The sequence below is a fragment of the Plectrocnemia conspersa genome, unplaced genomic scaffold, assembly GCF_051122295.1.
Source record: "Plectrocnemia conspersa isolate PC_06_02 unplaced genomic scaffold, ASM5112229v1 ptg000008l, whole genome shotgun sequence".
Lineage (NCBI taxonomy): Eukaryota > Metazoa > Arthropoda > Insecta > Trichoptera > Polycentropodidae > Plectrocnemia > Plectrocnemia conspersa.
Window position 1 is genome coordinate 4,794,864 of NW_028277172.1, and position 21,999 is coordinate 4,816,862.

At 30.4% G+C, this 21,999-nt stretch overlaps 1 protein-coding gene across 4 annotated transcripts; it reads left to right on the forward strand.

The window, feature by feature from the left end:
• Positions 1 to 644: 644 nt before the first annotated feature.
• On the forward strand, positions 645 to 21,430 carry LOC148232782 (uncharacterized). Of its 4 annotated transcripts, none has more exons than XM_088191081.1 (4): positions 645 to 883; positions 11,408 to 11,487; positions 19,170 to 19,401; positions 20,226 to 21,430. In XM_088191081.1, the coding sequence occupies exons 2-4, from the start codon at positions 11,468 to 11,470 to the stop codon at positions 21,297 to 21,299; spliced, it is 1,326 nt and encodes a 441-aa protein (XP_088047207.1). In that variant the 5' UTR covers positions 645 to 883; positions 11,408 to 11,467; the 3' UTR covers positions 21,300 to 21,430. The 4 variants fall into 4 exon arrangements, with proteins under 4 accessions (XP_088047207.1, XP_088047210.1, XP_088047209.1 ...); XM_088191084.1 differs by having other exon boundaries at positions 651 to 757; XM_088191083.1 differs by lacking the exon at positions 645 to 883 and adding an exon at positions 4,415 to 4,552.
• Positions 21,431 to 21,999: the final 569 nt, after the last annotated feature.

A 21,999-nucleotide genomic window follows, 5' to 3' on the forward strand; every position in this document is an offset into this window, starting at 1 on the left:
CACCGGCAGATATATATTTTTACTAGTGAAAATATAATTTATCTGGATGGTGCTAGCAAAATGATTTGATTTCAACTTTTCCATACGATGTTTACATACTTATCATTATTTATTTACATTGTTACAATTAATATCTATTTTTCGATAAAGTTATATTTTCACTAGTGAAATCCAAATACAGTTTCAGCAGTAGATATATTATATTTTCACTAGAAAAAATATTATGTAACTGATATGCGCTAGTGAAATTATATGGTGCTTTATAATGTACATAAAATTTAGTTTGCCAGTTGCGAAATGTACATTTGCTGTTCAAACCCAAACCTAAACTAATAAAAGTTCTATAACTAATTATAGTTAATATGTTAGATACCTGGAAAGAGGATTATAAACATAAAAAATCACATAATACGAAATTTCCTTATCTTCACGTACGATACAAAGTAAAATAATGAAGCATTTTTCGTTGAATTTTTAAAGGGTAAGATACCACAAATATATAAAACACGCGTTTATCAAAATGTCACGTACGCATAGACGTAACATATGCATTATAAATCCAGACATAGGCACATATCGAAAAAATCTAGAGCTTCTCCAAAGACGCGCATAGAAAGCGACTGTTATTCAGTAACAAACTCCTCAGTTATATTCCACACACCGTTCGAGGTAGACGCGTTATTTTAATACAGTGCGTTCCGAAAGTACCGCAGACGCATTTTGATATTTAACCACATACATACATCAGTGAAAAAATGTGATTATAAACGTGATATAATTAATCAAAGTGATATTTCTAATTATCATTATCAACGTGTGGCTCATAAAAACGCGAGTGACCGCCATTCAATTTATTATTATTGTATTTTTATAACACATTGAGGTAATTGTGCATAATTTAACATTGGATGATTTAATTGTCTTGATTTAAAATAACGGTATATAAAATATAAATCAAGTATCGCGTGTGTGATTATGATTATTATCGTTGTGTATGATCATGCAATGACTTTGTAATTGAATATAATATTGTTATAACAATAATAATAATGGATTTTTTATGTTAAAGACTATTTAGTGTAGCCTATGTTTTTCTTTAAATATTATTTTTAAGGCACTCTTTAACTAATTCAGATCTTTCTGTGACACTTTAAAAAAGTGTTCTTCACCTCATTTTCTTCATAATTATAGTTTTGGCAAACAAAGTATTTCCGCTAAAGTTTAGTGTCAGAAATGATGAATCATTCAGTCGTTTCACATAGCTTCAATTAGTTGACACAAGTCTAAAAAGATGCTTTAGCGAATTCCATAAACATACTATAATCAAAATGTATTTATTTTTGGCGACAATAATGAGCATTGCAGTAAATGCATCATGATTGCGATCGAGAGTAAAAATGTGTTGGAATAAAATTTGTGTGATTCGATTTTGATATGCAAAACTTAGGTGATTCTATATATATAAAAAGTACTATGTCAGTATATTTTTTTAATGTATTGTACATAGGTGTATGAATATCTGTTCTAAAAGCTTAGAGACGTACATATTACGATTTCAATACCTATGATCAATATACACAAAAAAAGTTTATTTTAAAAATAGATGCAAAAACGGGCGTACCTGTATTACATTTAAAAATGCTTAAAATACTATTATTTTGATTATTTCTTTAAATGTTGTACTAGATTTAAATTACGAGTGAAAATATGGTATGTTAAAGGTGGATGACTAATACCTGAAAGACATGGGTTCGAATCCAATATGAACCTACATATTTTTCAATTTTTCTATCGTGCTTAGGAGATCGAAATTAGTAATTATTTTATAAATATTAAACGAATATATAGTACATATATATATATATATATATATATATATATATATATATATATATATATATATATATATATATATATATATATATATATATATATATATATATATATATATAAAAGTAATCCGACTCCTAGAAATATTAACCATATATATATATATATATATATATATATATATATATATATATATATATATATATATATATATATATATATATATATATATATATATATATATATATATATATATATATATATATATATATATGTGGTTGAATGCGTTTTCGCGGAGAAATATTTGGTTAATATTTCTAGGAGTCGGATTACTCCGTGTACTTTTTTGATTCCGTGTGGAATCATGGTCCCTACGTTTCGGCCAGATTCGCCCAGCCATCCTCAGGGGAAAATTGAGAATATGAACATCCGGTGTGGGCAAAGCCCAGCATGTGGTTGTTCAGATCTGAACAACCACATGCTTTGCCCACACCGGATGTTCATATTCTCAATTTTCCCCTGAGGATGGCTGGGCGAATCTGGCCGAAACGTAGGGACCATGATTCCACACGGAATCAAAAAAGTACGCGGAGTAATCCGACTCCTAGAAATATTAACCATATATATATATATATATATATATATATATATATATATATATATATATATATATATATATATTTATATATATATATATGTATATGTGGTATATATATATATGTATATATATATATATATATATATATATATATATATATATATATATATATATATATATTTATATATATATATATGTATATGTGGTATATATATATATGTATATATATATATATATATATATATATATATATATATATATATATATATATCGGGATTCATCGCGATTTTCACTTGCTTTATTTTTATATTTCATTTTTACCTGCGATTTCAAACCACCCCTTATATTTGTAAGGTTAGTAAAAATGCTTTCATTGCTTCTATCTAGGCAACCTTATCTCATACATTACCTAATCTATATATAAATGATATCTATAGTTACTTAAAATATACTAAAAGCAAATACCGATGCATGTTTGTATAATACATATATTTTTCTGCGTTCCCCATTTTTTTTTGATACATTTATTAATGACGTCATTGCCTCAATGTTCCAATCTTGTTGTATAGCAAACGATCAATTTCGATTGTCGTTATCGTTAGAAAATTGGCAATTTGTGTGGGCAAAGCCCAGCATGTGGTTGTTCAGATCTGAACAACCACATGCTTTGCCCACACCGGATGTTCATATTCTCAATTTTCCCCTGAGGATGGCTGGGCGAATCTGGCCGAAACGTAGGGACCATGATTCCACACGGAATCAAAAAAGTACGCGGAGTAATCCGACTCCTAGAAATATTAACCATATATATATATATATATATATATATATATATATATATATATATATATATATATATATATATATATGTATATGTGGTATATATATATATGTATATATATATATATATATATATATATATATATATATATATATATATATATATATATATATATATATATATATATATATATATCGGGATTCATCGCGATTTTCACTTACTTTATTTTTATATTTCGGCTGTGATGCTTCAGCCACGGTCACGGATTTTCTGGTCCATTTGCCCGGAACGCGTCATTTGTGTCTGTGCTAGTTTGTTTGTGTAATTATGAGACAATTGGGCCGGTGACAATTTTATGTGATTTTTTCGCAAAGCCGGAAGCCAAGACTTTGCTAATATGCTACTATCATCTCGTTGTCTAAGAAATTCGTGACCGTGGCTAAGTGAAAATCGCGATGAATCCCGAGATTCCCGAAATATTACTTAGCTTTGAGATGTGAGGGCTTTCGTACCGCGCCTTTTCTTACTCGCATCACGTTTCGACCATTGATGTTGGGGTCATCATCTTGTGCGTAAATTTGACCTTATCAGCCGTCGCAGCTGCGTTGTATTTGATTCGATATTGTGTTTCATTATTTGTTTGTTATCATGGGAACAACAAGTGCATTAATTTTCATTAATTGTGGCAACATTTACATTGGTCAGACAAACCGTAGGATTTCACAAAAAAAGATTGAACATAAAAACGCGATACAACGCTTTGATGAAAAATTTGGCAAACCATACCTTTAATGAAAATCATCATATAAATTAAAACTTACGGCAGAATTGAGAACCCAATTGTAAACAAGCATAGAAAAGCAATTAACATCGAAATTATAAAAAAAAAGCACTAAACAACAATTTAAAATTCTTTTAAACAAAGCAATTCGAAAATAAATGCACTTGTTAACAAACAAACCCTTAGTAACCAACAAACGGAAAAATATAAAATGTGTCAGTTTTAGTACTAATATGCAACTATACAGATTTAAAAAAAGCATATACAAAGTGAGCAAATGTGACTGTTTTTGACAATGTTTCATAAACTTTGAGTATGTATGATAATATAGTACCTATATGGATTCCTATATGTTATCAAGTGACAATTGTTAATCTTATTATATTAATTTTATAGAAGAAGACAATGACAAAAATATGTTTGAATATGAATACCTAGAACGGATGAGCGATAAAGTGTTTTTAACCACCCGTATGCCGACAAGATGAAACCTGTAAAGGTGTTTGGTGTAGGATGATGTCATTTTTACCTGCGATTTCAAACCACCCCTTATATTTGTAAGGTTAGTAAAAATGCTTTCATTGCTTCTATCTAGGCAACCTTATCACATACATTACCTAATCTATATATAAATGATATCTATAGTTACTTAAAATATACTAAAAGCAAATACCGATGCATGTTTGTATAATACATATATTTTTCTGCGTTCCCCATTTTTTTTTGATACATTTATTAATGACGTCATTGCCTCAATGTTCCAATCTTGTTGTATAGCAAACGATCAATTTCGATTGTCGTTATCGTTAGAAAATTGGCAATTTGGTTCTATCACTAGCGTCGTCTCGCAATCGATTACTTCTAATATACACATCTCTCTGTATGTGTTTCTTTTTAAATTATTTAACAAAAGATCTTAGCCTTGGAATGTCTCATTTTTTATGATTAGCTTCATCAACTTTCATTCGAATATGACTAATGAATAAATCTGACGAGTGAATTCAATGTCATTATGCATTTATATACTTATGATTTTGTGTTTAGATATATAATTTAACTCAATTCTGAATATACTGCATAAATAATAACAACGTTGCATCGCTTACATTAGATATCATAATGACGTAAAGCGGATTATTGAGAAAGAGCGTTCTCAAAAATTACCTGAGTCATCCATATCATGATAATCGTTAAATATTTCCCTGCGCTAATGCAAGTATTTTCCGTATTGTGCTTTGCTCAAAATATAAGGAAACATTAATTATAATATCTAATAAACCCAAGTTATATTTAACATATAAAATTCGCAATTTGAACGAAGGTTTTATCATTCATAAATATAAGGATAAGTTTTTTTTTATTAGTAAAAGTAACCCAGAGTGAACATAAACTTCGAATCAATACCAGACTGTCTTCATTAAAATTTTATATCTTAATCATACAGTAGCATAAATGATAAGGTTACAAATACAGAATCGATCCAATGTGTGTCTATTTTTTATTTAGATTGACCTAGCTCTGATTCTAAAGAAAATGGCTGCAATTATATTAGTTTTTTTTTTAGTTAAAAAAACATATATAATACATTAAAGCAATCCCACGCTAACCACGTTCTTGAAAAATATTGCGGTTTTAAGTTTGATTTGTATGAAATTATATCGAGATCTAGAAATTTGACGGTGACGTTATCATTCTATAAGTGTAGATGGAATAAATGTAATGAAAAACATGATTTGATATATATATTAAAGATAGTTTATAGTAGATTATACTTTTTATTAGCAATGCAAATGCAATATATGTAGCTGTTTTTTCAGGATATATAAGAAAATATAATCTATGATGATGATTAAAATATTTTTTTTAATAGTTATTATTATTAATAATTTCGATCTTAAAAAAAATGTATTTCATCCTAAATATTTCAATTAGTAAACAATGACAGATGCAAGTGATCATTCGTTTTGTTTTTGGTCCATTTTATGGAATATATCTGAATATTTCCTTGACACACTTTTTTTAAACTAATTATCTAAATGGCGCGACTGAAAAAAAACAGTACCATCGACTGCTTTTTGTATTGAACGGATATGATTGTTGATTGAATGTAATAGAGATCTATTCCCGAAAATGACTATTTATAATTATCTAATTAATATTCAAAATATCAGATTTATTATACGTATGTACCTATGACGTGAATTTAGAAAATACATACATTAACTAGGCAATGTATGCATTGCCAAATCACTTCAGTTACAGTACACACAAAATAGTTTATGAACAATGTAACTAGTTATTGTTTGATATTTCAAAATTTCATACAAAATATTTTCATTGTAACGAAGACTGATCTCAGTATAACGAAATATTTTGCTCCGAATTAAAAAATTACGTTACAACTAAACACAATATTTCTCTGAATTCAGTCAGTCCTTGACTTGGCGTGTGATGGGTATGTTCACAAGCGACATTCAAAGTATTTCACCGACCCTCAAACTTTTTTTATAAAACATTTTTTTTAACAATTTCTATTGTGCTCATTACAGTATTATTAAAAATGGACATAAAACGTACTGTCAAACTTGAAAGAGGTTATTTTTATGCTGTAGTAATATGGTCATTAAAAAAAAATTATCATCTTCCTTACATTCAATTACATTTTCAGTATAACTTAATTTATTATTCGGACCCGTGAGCTTCGCTATACTGAGATTTCACTGTTTTATTTTGCATATCTAACTCACATCGTACAATAATTTCAAATTAATAAAATTTGAACATTGTAAAATGTACTGCTATTTATCTAGGAATGAAAAATGAATCTAAATTTTTTGAGAATCTTAATAAAAAATATTTGTATTTATATTATTACAGTATCTATTTTTTATTGTATAAAATCTTTTTACAACAAAAAAGCACACGAGTACGTAAATATTACATCATTAATTTATGATAAATTATTGTAAGTCTGACTAAAATATTTGCTGCATATTTAACAGCATCAGCATTTTGCAAAAAATGCCAACATCCTATCGTATGTTTAATACAGGATTTACATTAAAACAGTACATATTATTTTATTTTGCCGGTAAACAATTTTTTGTTAAATATTAATAATATAATTATTGATCCTTGCATTGTTATTTTTTTCGTTGAAAAGAAATATTTGATAAACGCAATTCATATAACTTATATTGGCAAACAATTGTTTGGTGTGTTGATCAGAAATCCTTGTCCCTTTTATAACTACCTGCCCTGAATGCAATTGTAAATTTTACAGATTTTACAGCAAAAAGTTAAGAGCGCAAAAATGTTTTAAAATAAAAAAATTAAAATATCTATATCCACGTAAATAAAAGCTTATTTAAAGAAAATCTGTTTATTATAAAAAAAATCTAATATTTTGCACTGCGCTTTTAAAAAAAATAGCACTTCGATATTTATGTTTTCTACACTAAAAATAACAGCCTATTTTTTTTCTCATTACATTTAAATATTCTTCAACTATATTTAAGTCTGAAAACCGACTAATATGTGTATTTTTGATGTAGTGATTGCATTTATTAATCTTTGTAAAGTTGTTGGTTTTTTCTTACATTATTTTTCATTTTTAAAAATATTTTCAACTTTTATTAAATTAGTTAAAGAGCTGCTATACTATTAATATAAGTTTATACAGTATTACTAATCTTCCATTTATTGTGGTATGTCTTATGTGATTAATATTTTTTTCTGAGTCACACGTGAAGGTCGAGGATTTGCCTTGCTATAGGCAGTGACCTCTCGTGAAGGCAATAATCAACTTGTGATTTTGGTGTTGTTGAACGCGTGAGTCACCGGAGCGTATTATCGAGTTGTGATTTATGAATGAAACGGTTCCTGACGATGGTTTTTTTTAATTGCGATATGAAAATTGGAGCTAGGACAAATTTGATTATAGTGATTAGGATTCATATTTATTGTCGGTGATGTGTAATTTTTAATAATGACATATGATCACTTAGTATCGTCATTAAATCACAAATTATTAGATGTATTCAAAAAGTGTAGATAAAAACTGATAATGAACAACAATAGTGTGTAGCTCTGAATATGATTAGATTATTTCTTGCCTTGATTATATTTAAGAATATTTTATGTTAATTACTAATATTTTTTGTTAGACATATAGGGTAATATTTAAATATTTAAATTAAGTAGGAACAATAATAATATACTTACACAAAAGATTAACGTATTATTTTTTGTACGATAAACTGAGATAGAAAGTGGCGAAGGCCACGAGAAATATCAATTTGGGATCTGGCAAGGGTACTGTTAGTCAGAGAACTGTACGATGTTGGTTCAGAATGAATGAATTAAAAATAAACCCCGTGGAAGATCTTCATCTGCTGTTAATTTTAAATTATAGATTTAAAGATACTATTTTATTTAATTTATAAAAAATACAACGGATTTATTTTACAAACCACAAGCTAGTTTATAAGCAAAAAACTTTGTTTCGTTTGCTTTTGAAATAGAGCACCGATTTAAGAACACCATGATTCAGTGAATGCAAATATAAACAATATAAGTTATCATACAATATTTTAATGTTATTATTTTATTTTTTTATAATAAATAAGATCTACGTTTCGTAGATATTTTGCTCTTATCTTATGCAAAAATGCGAGCTAAGGACCTTGCTCCAGCGCAACAGTAGGGTATATATTTCGCGTAAAGCCTAATTTATATATGCTGCAAGCTCCACTTTTCTGTAAAAATGACTTAACAATGTCATCTTGTACATTTAATCGAAATAAAAATGCTCAAAATAGCCTATCTTCAAAATCTCCAATTAAATACTAATATTTCATATCAAGATATTATTTTATTTTCCTATTTTCAAGTTGTCTATTTTTTTTTTTTTTTTTTCTGTAAAGTTGTTGAATATGGAGTTTAAGCCATCAATATGAGAGAGTGAGCCAATAAAAATATTATTTTGTAAGAACCTTGCAATTGCATGTTTAATTCATAAATAACTATTATTTTCACAATTGTTTTGTCATCACGTTTGATTTGTTTAAAATGTGTTGTTCTTGTAGTCTATTCAGCATCACGTAGTCTTCAAATCGTCTTCAAAGATTGGTTTGCACTCTTGGGATTATGAAATTCATAGCTGGTACAAGCTTGTCGTGTTTGTTAAATAAAGTTCCTGGTAAGAGTTCTAGATGGAACTGAATTGAATACGCTATGTAAGCGATTATATACAATTTTAGAGTTCAGGGGAGGTGCTTTGCTCTTTCTTACTCTTGATCATTTAGCCAATGTGATACTTAGAGGCGGAAAGAAAATTGTTATTTTTTTATAAGAGTGCTTTTTTGTTTAGGACTAATATTTAAACAGCTTATACAATTCTTAACAAAGCTCATACTTTGTGAACATTTGTATTGGTCCTTTTTGGTTGAGTGTCAATATGTAATGCTTGCACTACACTCTCTCGGAAGTTGTCCGAAGTTACCGAGAACGGGAGGTAAAGTAGGGGCAATTCAGTCGACTTGGCCAACTTCGAGCACTTCCGAACATTGTCGGCAAAAGGACCGGAGTCAAAAAGACCGAAGTCGGAGCTGCTCTTTCGAGCGCGAGCGGTGAGATACTTCCCCTTTCGCTCTTTCGCGTGTTAAGCGACGAGAGTGAGAGAGATAATATGTTGTTTCGCAAACTGAGATAGAACGAGTAACTCGGTTCAATTTCAGTATGCGCGTAGGCGTCTTATGGTTAACACGCATGTCGAGCGCTGCATCGTAGTCACGTGGTCAAGTTATATTACCACTAGCTTATCGGGGACTTCAAAAGACTCTTACTAACATCTTTAAATATTTTAGGGCACCAAAAGGGATTAATTATAATTTTGATAGTATATTCTTCTAACAGATATCGTTATTATATTTTTTTCATATAAAATTAAATAATTAAAAAATAATTAGTGGTACTTGATTTTGTTAAAAAAAATCGTTTCGAATATCCTTATGTATTTTCCTAGATCGGTTTATATAAATGTCACACCATAACGAATTCTTATTTAGAATTGATGGCGGAAAATTCTAAGATAGTCACAGATGTGGTATTCGTATTCTGAAGTTCATTTTTATGCCTTATGGCATTTTGCAAAAACCGACAAAGATATTGCGTAACTTGAATATTTGCACACACAAACTTTTATAATTATCAGTAGCGTAATTTTAATAATATGACAATTTAAAAATTGCGATTATTTGCCACATTTTTCGATCCAAAAAATATGCCGGCTGTACGTGACAAAAGCCGCCGTCCGGACGTCATTCACGCCTGCCGTCCGGACGGCATATGAAATTTGCGACAGTGTGGTCGCTTACTCGAAGTCGTAGGTCTCGGCCGACTTCAGTTGTAACTTCGGTTCGGACAACTTACAGAGAGTGTAGTGCAGGCATAATATGTTACGTTAACTTGAAGAATAATTAATAAGCAAAATATATTAATACTATTTACCATCCATTGCCTAAATGCTTAAAAGCTATACAAAATATAATACAATATATTGACGCTCTTTTGATTTCACATAAATGTTATTGTTATTTTTATAATATATATATAGAGATTTTGATTGTTTCTTATTTAGGTGTTTAATTAAAAGGTTCATACGTGTTGTATTGTGCGTGTTCATTACATATCTGTGTATGATTTTTTTCTGCCACTGATACATACATACATACGTAAATAATTTGCATTAGCGATTATGTTTTTTTTGCAAGGTTAAATTTATTAAAAATTATGTAGGGAGGCAACGAGTTGTTTACAGCATAAAAAATGTTGCGCGCCACTGGAGCGGATTAACTGCATCATGCTATTTCGTAGAATTTTATCATTTTAATAATAATATTGAACATTAATATCCGAGTTTTATATGTCAATGTGAAGGTCGTTCTTTGATGTTTTAAAGTAACTTTACATAAAAATAACAACTCAAAGATTAATATGAATGCTTTACGAATCTTCGTGCAAGTTATCACGTAGATTAAAAAAATCACTGTGCATAACCGCAAAAATAACTAGAAAAACACAAACAGTACCCATTGTTGCATAACGATTTTCTCAGATTTGGTTTTCATGGAAGTTACAATATTTTGAATCTAATCGGTATTGAACTATAAGCTATTTTTAGAATACGTATTGATTCATTATTGTGAACATTTTCAATCAAGAGTAATTTATTGTACACTTAAAAGTATTGTAAACACAAAACAGATTTTACAGGTGTTAAATAGACATTATAATGGTGTCACCTAATTCTTAGTATTATATTTTCTAATATGACAGGTCACGAGTGTTTGTTTAATTATGTTAAGTTACAAATGTATTAAATCGAATATCAAATACTGAAATATTTTACTTTCAGGGTGTAAACTGGCGAAAATCTGTTTTGACATGACCGAAGAAGCCAAAAACGACAAGAACAATGTGCAGATGTTTGCAATCGTAAGTACAAGTTATTTCTGTTAAAATTTATTACATTCATCGGTAAATTTCAACATTAACAATAACATGTTATAGACAGAGGTATGAAAAATAATATTTATTAATATTGAACAGTACCAATTCAAAGTTATTAATGCAAAGTTCACGATTAATAACTACTAAGTTTAAAGTGAGACACCAGACTGATATCAACGCTTGTAAATCAGTGACTTATATTCTATATTTTTATTTATCTTACAATAAATATCCATGTGATATCTTAATTTTATTTTAATTATTCATATCGATATTTCTCCGCAATATTAAGAATATATAGGCAAATATATTTAGTGATAATCTATTGATTTTCTTAGGCACGATTTAAAATTGTCTACATTAAAGAGATTACTGTCTTGATGTTGACGTGCTGTCAAACGTTTCATGTGACACCTATATCTCGACATACGTCTTTATTGCAGACATACAACGGATTATTTACAACGTTTAGTAGCACTTTATTTTGATTTCTTTTTTTTCTCACAAATTTTATTTAAAGTGTTTCTTTTTTATATTTTCCTTTCAGTTCTTTGGTGCCCAGGTTCATACCAAAGTCACACTAATTTGCATATAAGATGGTGCGACTATTTATAACAAATTGTGATTAATTAGTTTTATTTTTATTAGTGAATTTGCAATGAACCGATTTTAGTTTATTTCAATGTAATGATCTCATTTTCAGTAGTATTCTCTATTTTTTCTTCAACTGCTATATCATCTACGATTGTTGCAATCGTGACTTTCTCTATTTGTAAATTGTGGTAAATCACATGTGTATCGATAGTGTTGGCCCTAGAACACTTTTATGTGGGACTCCAGCTCTAATTTTTCGTTTCATTACTTAATTCTATTTTTTTTAATTAAGCCTCTGTAGAATTGGTCTGTCAAGAATTACTTTTTTCATAATGAATTATTGGGCTTAGTGATAAATCACAAATGCAGTAATAAAAATTATTGCTTAAATACATAATTTCTGGTAAAATATAAAAAAAGAATTTTGTATAAAATAATACACATACACATATATATTAGCTTATGTAGCGATCACACACAGATGACTACGTTCAAAAGGGTCATTGTCTCAAACCTTAAACTCGCGTTCATGACTGTAATCAAAAACGATTATTTATTAACAATGGAGATAAACATAATAGCGTAAAGGATTTGCTGGACCACACAGAACACGAGTTCACAGTAAATATTTTCCGTCGTTAAGAGAATCGTTTTGTGGCAAAACGGTCACGGATATCATAAATCACCACGGTGATATTTGTGAAAATGCAATACGACGTTGCTTTCTAAAGGCGTAGACTTATTTTGCTGTTTTACGAAGCAACTGCAGTGATTGGCTGGAAGATTGCTGTACATATGCGATTGGCCAGTAAGCCTTATAGCCCTGGATATTTAAGCCCGGACTTCATGAGAAGAGGTAGAGCGTCGGAGGATGAAACAGTCACCCAGTCAGAGTCTCCAGCAGTCACCCGAAGAGACCAGCAGACGCGCCCCCACCGACAGATGCGAAGACATGACCTGGAACTACCGAACGATCATCGCCGCAAGAAGAACTACCCCACAAGAACCCTAAGGATCATCCACGGGCATCACCACCTGCGTCAACTTAACCACCGCTTGGAGGAAGCATCTCGCCGATAATCGTCGTGGCACTCATATAAATATTGCGATAAAAAGTCTTACTAGATTCCACATTGAGTCTCACTGGCTACGGGTCCAATCACCCCTAGGGTCTCATACATACGCGCTCCGCATAACGAAAACGAGCATTTTTGATACATAATTGTAAATTTCGGCGATATGCGTACTTAAAATTAATTTACCCCCCTGATTTACGTAGTTTTTCAAGAGATCGAAAAATAAGCAAATGAGCAAAGATTTTTGAAATAAAAACCAGTATTCCGCTTCAAAGAAGTTTGTATCCAACAAGAAACACGATATCAAGGATGAACACGATGAACTATTCGATTCAGAATTGCCTTAAAAATAGTATCAATTTAAAATATAGCTCAAGAAACTTTCTACAAACCTATATAAATTAATTTTTATCTGATCTTTTTGACTAAAATTAAAACTTTAAATTTTTAAACGTGTCGTTTATAATCTAAAACTTGTAGATATCTTTGTAGCGTGTTAATAATTGAACTAAGTCACATTATCACGTATATACATTTCTGCATTATCATTGTGTATCTAGAAAGCACGTCAAAATTGCGTGATGATATCGTTTAGTGATTGGATGAGAACTAGATGATATTGTGCTAATTGTCAGATGGTTGCTTGTTATAATAGCTCAAATCTTGGTTGTGACAGTGTCTAAAATTATTCCGATGACCCAAATATCCAATTGAAGTATTGTATATGTTTTTTAAGGGGCCTAAACAAGACTTACTAATTTAGACAAGCGCTAAATGTAGAACTGCTTACAACTAAATTGTAATAATTAAATTTCGAAATCACGTGGCGAATCATTCGAGATAAAATGCGTATTATCAATAATTTTTTTATAACCAGTCTTTAAACTAAATAGTTGTTATGTTATGTAACTAATTAGTACTAATTATGATTGAACATTTTTGAGTCTAGTATACACATTAAAACCATTTGCGCCATTGGTCACAATTTAAAAGTCACCATAACGACCACTTGAACAACGAAAAAATAAATATTAAACACTATATCAATCACACATCACACAATAGGAGATAGACCTTTTTACCATAAAAGAAAAGCCTTAACTGATTTATTACACAGACCACTTAATTGCACAATTCGTCTTGAGACGCTAATCATATAATATCACTGTCAATAAAAACTATCCTTTGTATGAAAAGACGCCCACCAGACAATACGTTCGACTCTTATTCTTTGAGCTACCTGGTTTTCGATCGCCCAAATAGTAATTTGGGCCGTGTTTTTTCTTAAGGCGTGAACACATTTTGAAGGTGTTTTCAAGAAGCGATGCAATCGTTCGTAAAGGTCTTTACCTGTAATTCCACAGAGCTTCCTTGAATCTTGAATTTTATTTAATTTAAATTTAAATATTAGTTTCATATTAAATGTGACAACTACGTAATAACATATTTAAAAAAATATATATATAATAAATATATATAAAAAGATTTATCTGAACATCAATTACTCAATATTTTATTTTATTTTATATATTTATTATATACAATAGTTTTTATTATTATTATTATTATATCCTAGTAGCTATGTTTATATTTTTTTAATTAAAAAACCATAAATTAAAATTGCTGTAGTGCTGTTTTTAATTTTTTTTATCAAATAAAATATTATAAACTAGTCTAATTATTTCTCTGTGTGTGGTTAAGTTATGTGATATATTACCTGTCTAATAGCTAATTATATTTTAACGACTTTGTGATTGAGTCTAAAGTTCCATGTTCTAAAAAAGGCGGTAATTTGATTACATATAAGTTATGATGCAACATTTACATTAGTTATTTTACACTAGAATTAGGCCATCTGATCTAGCAATAAACTAATTAAGTTCTTTGTAACAGACATATTTGTATTTTATCTTAATATCAGAAGATATAATATATTGTTATCTTCGTTAAGTTTATTTTGATTTTTTTTAAGATCCGCAACTCAATGTTTTTCTCAACTCAAAATCTACTAGCTCTAAATTAAAAAATAAATATGGCAATATTTTTAAGGAACTTAGTATATATTTATATACAGACCAATCATTTAATGAGTGCATAATTAAATAAAAATATTGCCAATTATGTATCAATAAGAATATTATCAATTTTGATAGTATATATTATCAAATCCGTACAATTTTAACATCAGATATAGTCACTTTAAAAACAACCTGTACATAACGAAGTAATGTTAGAAAGAATTATAATTTATGATTTTTTAACCATAGTCAATGACAAACATTTGTCAAAAAATAAACTCTAAATTAGGTGCCATTTTCGTTTCATCATCGAACGCCGTATTAGACCGAAAAATTGTTTATAAAGACGCTTGATTAGTTTTATTTACATATTTAATAAGCTGAAAAAAATACTGAAAACTGTCACAATTGGCGAGTCGCTAGTGACGTAGCTGCGGTTATCGTTCTAATTAGCATTTCCCGCAGAATTTTAAAAGCAAACAACGCAACACACAGATGGTAACGATGAATCGAAGGCAAATATTAAAAGTGCATTATTCGATTCAATGGTAATTGAGAATAATCGATGGGCAATGTAATACGTGGCAACTTTGATACGTGTAGTCAAGGCCGGCGATAAGAAACCTGGGACCCGGGTAGCTGGTTACCCGCGCGATTTATCGAATTGTTTCACAATGTAAGTTTTATCACACATTTTGTTTCGGCATCCTCAAACATTATCCGTTCAAGCAAAAAAAAAAATGGGAATATTTGCTTAAAATATACACGGCATACTCGGGGGACGGTTGTACAAGTATATTATTATCAATATAAATATTAATATTTACTGTCAGTGATTTATAATCGTTTTGATACGAGTCTTGTTATCCATCGGTTGATTTTTTTTATTACTCCAATGCAATTTTGATATGCAGAATAAATTGGGGGCAGGTGGGGGAATTTTCCTTCCCTAGAATTTGGCCAGAAAAATGCATGTTACTTATTGAAATACCATTATTATTATTAAAATCGAATTATTAAAAAAAACGACCATGGGCTGGCCAACTTTTGTCCCCTACATCAAAAATCTGAAATGACGTCTCTGGAGTGTCGGCTGTATATTGTGATGATGCTGGACTATCCACTGATGTACCTCATACTGCGATTCTTTAGGGTCTAGTCTTGGGAACGTTTTCTTTCGGTGACGGCACGTTTTTATTGCTTTTGACGTGGAATTTTTTTAACTTTTGAGAAGTGATAGTTGTTTTTCGCGCTCTTGTATTGGTCCAAATTTTGGTTTTGATGTATTTTTTAGAAATCGTAATATGCAATTGTCGCCATTGTAGTATAAGCAATAAAGCGGTATTTTTGACATGTTTGATTTAATATTTAAAAAAAAATAAAAAATATATTTTTAAAGTGAAAATCAAATCGCCGGGTTTGCGTGTGGTACATCGATATAAAGCGATGTTGTAATATTGTCGGGATCACCCATAACAGTTCCGTAGAAATTAGTTGTTAAATAGAATGGAACCAATATATACTTATATATATTAATCATATTCTTACTAAGATTTTTGTCAGCATAACAAACATTTATCTATTTATTGTAGATCTCTTGTAGCAACATGTGTTACAATGTGGTAAAGCCCATCAACAACTACTAAGTAAGTAGCGAAACACCAGACTGAAATCAAAGTCTGTAAATCAGCGATCCATTTTATTAATTATAGGCAATTATTACAGCTTACAATTACTAATATATGTAGCTAGTCATGATCAAATGCGATTATAATTTAAATTATTCATCCGTAAGATTAGGAAAATCTAGGAAAACTTAACCTGTGATGATCGACCGAAATAATAATTAAATAGTAATCACGAATTCCAAATGGTCCATAAGGATTAGAACTCAGATATTAATCGCTGACTTATACCATTGATACATATGTTATGCAATCGACCTAATACATGATTATGAAAGGTCTAATCAGCAACAATCCATCCGCAGCTTACCCTTCGGTCCCTCTATTTAGTCAGGTAATGATATGCAATTGTATCAGCCGCTGCATATCAATTATCATATCAACAATATGGCAAACGAAGGTGAGTTTGTGAAATTCCAGCCAATTTTGGTACAGACACCGGAAACCACGGTCGCAGACCTTCAATCGCGGTTCTTCCACCTGGGATACCTTCGCAAATGATTTATGCATGCCTGTTTGTTTAACGATTATGAAACCGAGCCACGGTCAAGTGTAGATTTGACACACAGACTGGAAAAAATACAACGTTGTCACCAGATTAGGAATACCTTTGGTTGTATTATAATACGTTTGTTTGCATGACAAGTGTCACTCAAGGTCTTCGTAAATCATCATCTGAGATTTGAAATGACTTTTTTTAGAATAAGGTTGGATTTGCTTTTAGTACTCACGTACGCGTGACTAGTTAATTTTGATATTCTTTTAAAAAATCATATGTACAGGATGTTTATAAATATGTTATTGATACTAAACATATTCTAAAACAAATGGTTTCATTGATACATATTGAGTTTAGAAATATGTTCACCTTAACTTAAGTTCCCTTTCAGAAACAAACTTTTTATAGTAATATTATTGATAAAAGTAAGGGGTTCAGATTTTAAAAATATTAAAAGAGTTGTTTCGAAGACTTTTGTTCATTCAGGGATCCTGTGAGACCTAAAAAAAGGGACATTTTTAAAAGGAAGACGGGGACAAAGAAGTACAAAAAGAAAACAATGTTTTTGAGGAGGACCTTAAAAAATCACCATATTAAAAGGCACCAAAAACATTGAAAGACGAGAAAAGTGATGTTCATCTTCATTCAGAATGCCAAAAAAGTCTAGAACTATAAATAAAACGACGTACAATTATTTTGGACAGGTTAGGCACGAGCGAGCGTTAGTCAGAACAGTGAACACCCTATAATTCGTTGCAGAGTTATTCATGGGGTATTCACTGTTCTGACCAACGCTGATCTAACCTATCCAACAGTTACATGAAAAACTTGTTATAGATAATATCTTTTATATTTCATTAAATTGCAATATATCTGTCAATCTCCCGGCATCAGTTATACGACCAGATAAAGTTAAATACATGGACCACTATTTAAAATGCCATTATTATTCATACACTTTACATGAGCAATGGGACCCTTTAATAAACGTGACATTTGACTTATTTCCAAAAAACACTATCCGAGTGCTATCTCATTGGCTTAACGCATACACTCTGCAGATAAATTGTCTAATTCCAGAATAAAGCATAGGGCTTGCACTTTTCATGAATTAGGTAATTTTTTGCCCATTTCACGCAATAAGCAATTTCATAGTTTGTCGTAATAAACATCACGTTGCACTAGTCTATATATAATGAATATAAAAAAAGTACGGTGAAATTACTTTGAAAAATATAGGCTTAACAACGTCCCGGTTTCACACCATTGGTCTCGGTGTTTCTGTGTCCCGGTGTCCCGGCCATGTGGCATGGTTTCACACATTGATCCCGGCCGTTGCGATAAGCGCTGGTAGGAAAAAAGGTCACCTCAGACATTTGAACAAAAATTTTCATCCTTTGATGACCTTATTATAGCTGTCATCATATAAGTAATCAATTTAAACATTTATCATACTGCGAGAATCATATAGATGCAGAATATTAAATTTAATTGGAATCAATTTACCATCGATACGAATAAGAAGCAATAGAAGAAAGATGAGAAACGAATTTAATCAGTGACATTTGCATTTAAGAGCAAGCATACCTGAATTTATAAATGTTTTACAAATATAGTAACAATGATTCATTTTAAACAATTGATTATATAATCACATCTCAACCTTCATTTAAAGCACGTTGCATTAATCAATGGTTGCTCGTCTAATTTTTGATTTATTTGCGCTATCAATAATGTACATTTTATTGTTAACATGTATCGTCAGCATCTATTTATTTACATATTTCTGTTACAGGTGTTTTGAGTCCCTCTATTGGAACTGTGTGGAGAAGCGTTTCCTTTTCGATGAGTCGATAGCCAGATACGGCGATGAAGAGTGGGAGAAGAAGTGCTACACAAACTACAATGGCAACTTCGACAATGTGGAGCCCATCACTCACCAACCGACCAATAACAACCATCTGCCATTGGATTCAAACCGAGCTGTGTTGACAGAGCTGCCAATTCTAGCTCCAGATATATATAAGGTTTGATTATTTACATTTCACTTTTGCATTTATTCTGAGCAGTATGTTTATTTGAAGAAGTTTATGTGTTGACATTTGTAATTAAAAGTATGTTATAAAAAAAATATCTCTGCACTTTTCTCTTGAATAGTACCGGCAATCATTTCTGTTTCTTTGCCTTTCATAAGTCTTGAGTGTATTAAAAGAAGCAATATAGGTTCTAAAACACTACTACGTGGCATACCAACTCAAAACTGAAATGAATGTGTCAATTTTTGTTCAATCAAACACAATTAATGACTTGTGTTTCATCCAGAAATATTGCCAATCAATCATTTTTGTCTTATATGTTAACATTAGAAATTAACCCCCAAGGTTAGTAAAGGCATTGAACATACTATATATTATTGTGGCAAATTGACATATATTCATGGAGATTTGCTTATTTGCTTTTACCGGCTATAATATTAAATTTGGCTTACCTTCGCTGTATGACAGGAATTAACTTAAAAGGTAAATGCTTTTCTCATTATTAATTTCATGTCGCAATACCAGTAGGTTATGTTATTAAATCTCAAGATTAAAACAATCACGAGATTCTCTTCACATGTTAAAGTATAATATATTATAGACGCACATATTATTATCAGTAAATAATGATCATTTCTTTACAATGCAGGAGATAAAGTAAATCTTTATGCTTTATCATGTCACTCTAGATATATTTATTATTACTTAGATAAGAGCAAAAATAATCTATAGAGCAAGCAGCAATTTATATTATTTATAAACACCACAAATATTTGTTTTGGTTGAGACTAAATATTTTATTATTAAATTTTCAGGTGTTCTCAAAGTCAATGATATTCAAAGATGATGAAGAAGTTCAAAAGTACAACAAAAACGAAGAGAAGATACATAGCAAGATAACTTACAACGGGCACATCGGAAAGATCGAACAGTTAAAAAAAGTTGTGGAAGAAAAAGAATCAGAAGAAGACGAGAATGAAGAACACAAGTATTCAGATTTTGAGATCATGTTCCAGGATGAATTGTATAAAGATCACATGGATCATGCGATTTTCAAGATTGAAGAGGAGGAGGAAGAGGACAGTGGTTCGGCAAAATCACCAGACGCAGGCATCATGATGAAATCGGCGATAGAATCTGAAGATACAATTACACCTACAGTTTCAATATCGAGTGCGATAGATAAACCTATTGAAAAACCATTTGAGATGAGCAAACATTTGATTAGAGCCGAAAGTTCTAAGAGTATATGTAGAGCCAATAGTTTAAGAGCATCACCGGTTATTAAAAGTCTTCCAAGAACGGATAGTGCGGCGAGTTTCACGAGGGTTAATTCAAAACAAGATTTGTTAAAGAGAGTTGATAGTATGAAGGCACTAGAGAATAAGAATTTTAAGAATGTTTTAGCAAGAGTGCCTCAGAAGAGCGCTTCATTCTTGTGCATACCCGATTTGTTGCAAGAGCAAGAGAACAAAGATAAAAAAGAAGGTACATTAAAAACGATTTCTTCATCGGTCGATTTAAGAAGAACAGAAGAGCATTCTCAGATAAGCAGGATGCCGGATACTCCTGTGATTATCGGTGGCAAGTTTCCTAAGTTCTTTGCGGAAACGCCTGTTATAGGAGAATATAAAGCAGAAATCAACTCACTGACTCCTAAAGTATTGTTCCAAGAGTCTGATTATAGCATGCCAAGATATTACGGAAGAGCAAAAACGATTGCAACAATCAACTTGGAAGATCTAGCCAGCAATAGTAAATCGTTACCCGACTTGCACGAAGCTAGCGGTGATAAAGTCAGCAAGAGACTGAGCAAATTGGGCAGCAAATTAAAGCCATTGATTATAAAGAAGCATGACGATTCGACAAAGCACCACCCGCAGATATAGTTTTACTTTACTTGAATTATGGTAGTCAAAAATAGGCACCTAACCTAATTTATATTATATTTATGAATACAGTATTATTAATTTATTATGAAGATATTAAATGATTGACATGTTCCTGAGAGTATTATAAATTGCTAATGTATTATATTTTAATGATATTGATTACAATGTACAAAAATAATTTGCCACAAAGATAAGATATTATATATTACAAAAATAACTACTCAATAATTTTTTATACAAAATGACCCAAATGTTTTGTTTTTATATCTAGTTTTTTTATAGCATGTGATATTAGGGGATGGACCAAAAGTCACTTTACTATTTAAAAATTAAATTAAAATTAAAGGTCTATATTGATTTTACATTTATTTTAAATTATAGAAATAGAAGCTTAAGAAATATATAATTATCAAATTACTGATGGTATAGCCTGTAAAGATAATTAAATTTTATTTTGTCACTTTTTGATCAAAGAATTTCTACTTCAAAAGTAGCGATATTGCAATTGACTTGATTCGGCGTTTCTAGGAGCAAGGATTTCCTACAAAGTGAAAGCCATACTCATCTGGGAAATGCTTATAGTTCATTCCCTTGATCTCAAGAGAGTGCACTTGTCTATACCGAAGGAAGTACAGAATGTAGATTCTATGATAAAAATACTACCGGAGCCGTGAGGCTCCAGAAGTATTTTTTTGAT

What these genes read in the sequence shown, in the direction of transcription:
- LOC148232782 (XM_088191081.1), top strand. Translation starts at nt 11,468, where the DNA reads ATGTGCAGATGTTTGCAATC. An exon ending in ATGTGCAGATGTTTGCAATC is followed by an intron (nt 11,488 to 19,169) that starts GTAAGTACAAGT and finishes TTTCTGTTACAG; the next exon opens with GTGTTTTGAGTCCCTCTATT. An exon ending in TAGCTCCAGATATATATAAG is followed by an intron (nt 19,402 to 20,225) that starts GTTTGATTATTT and finishes TTAAATTTTCAG; the next exon opens with GTGTTCTCAAAGTCAATGAT.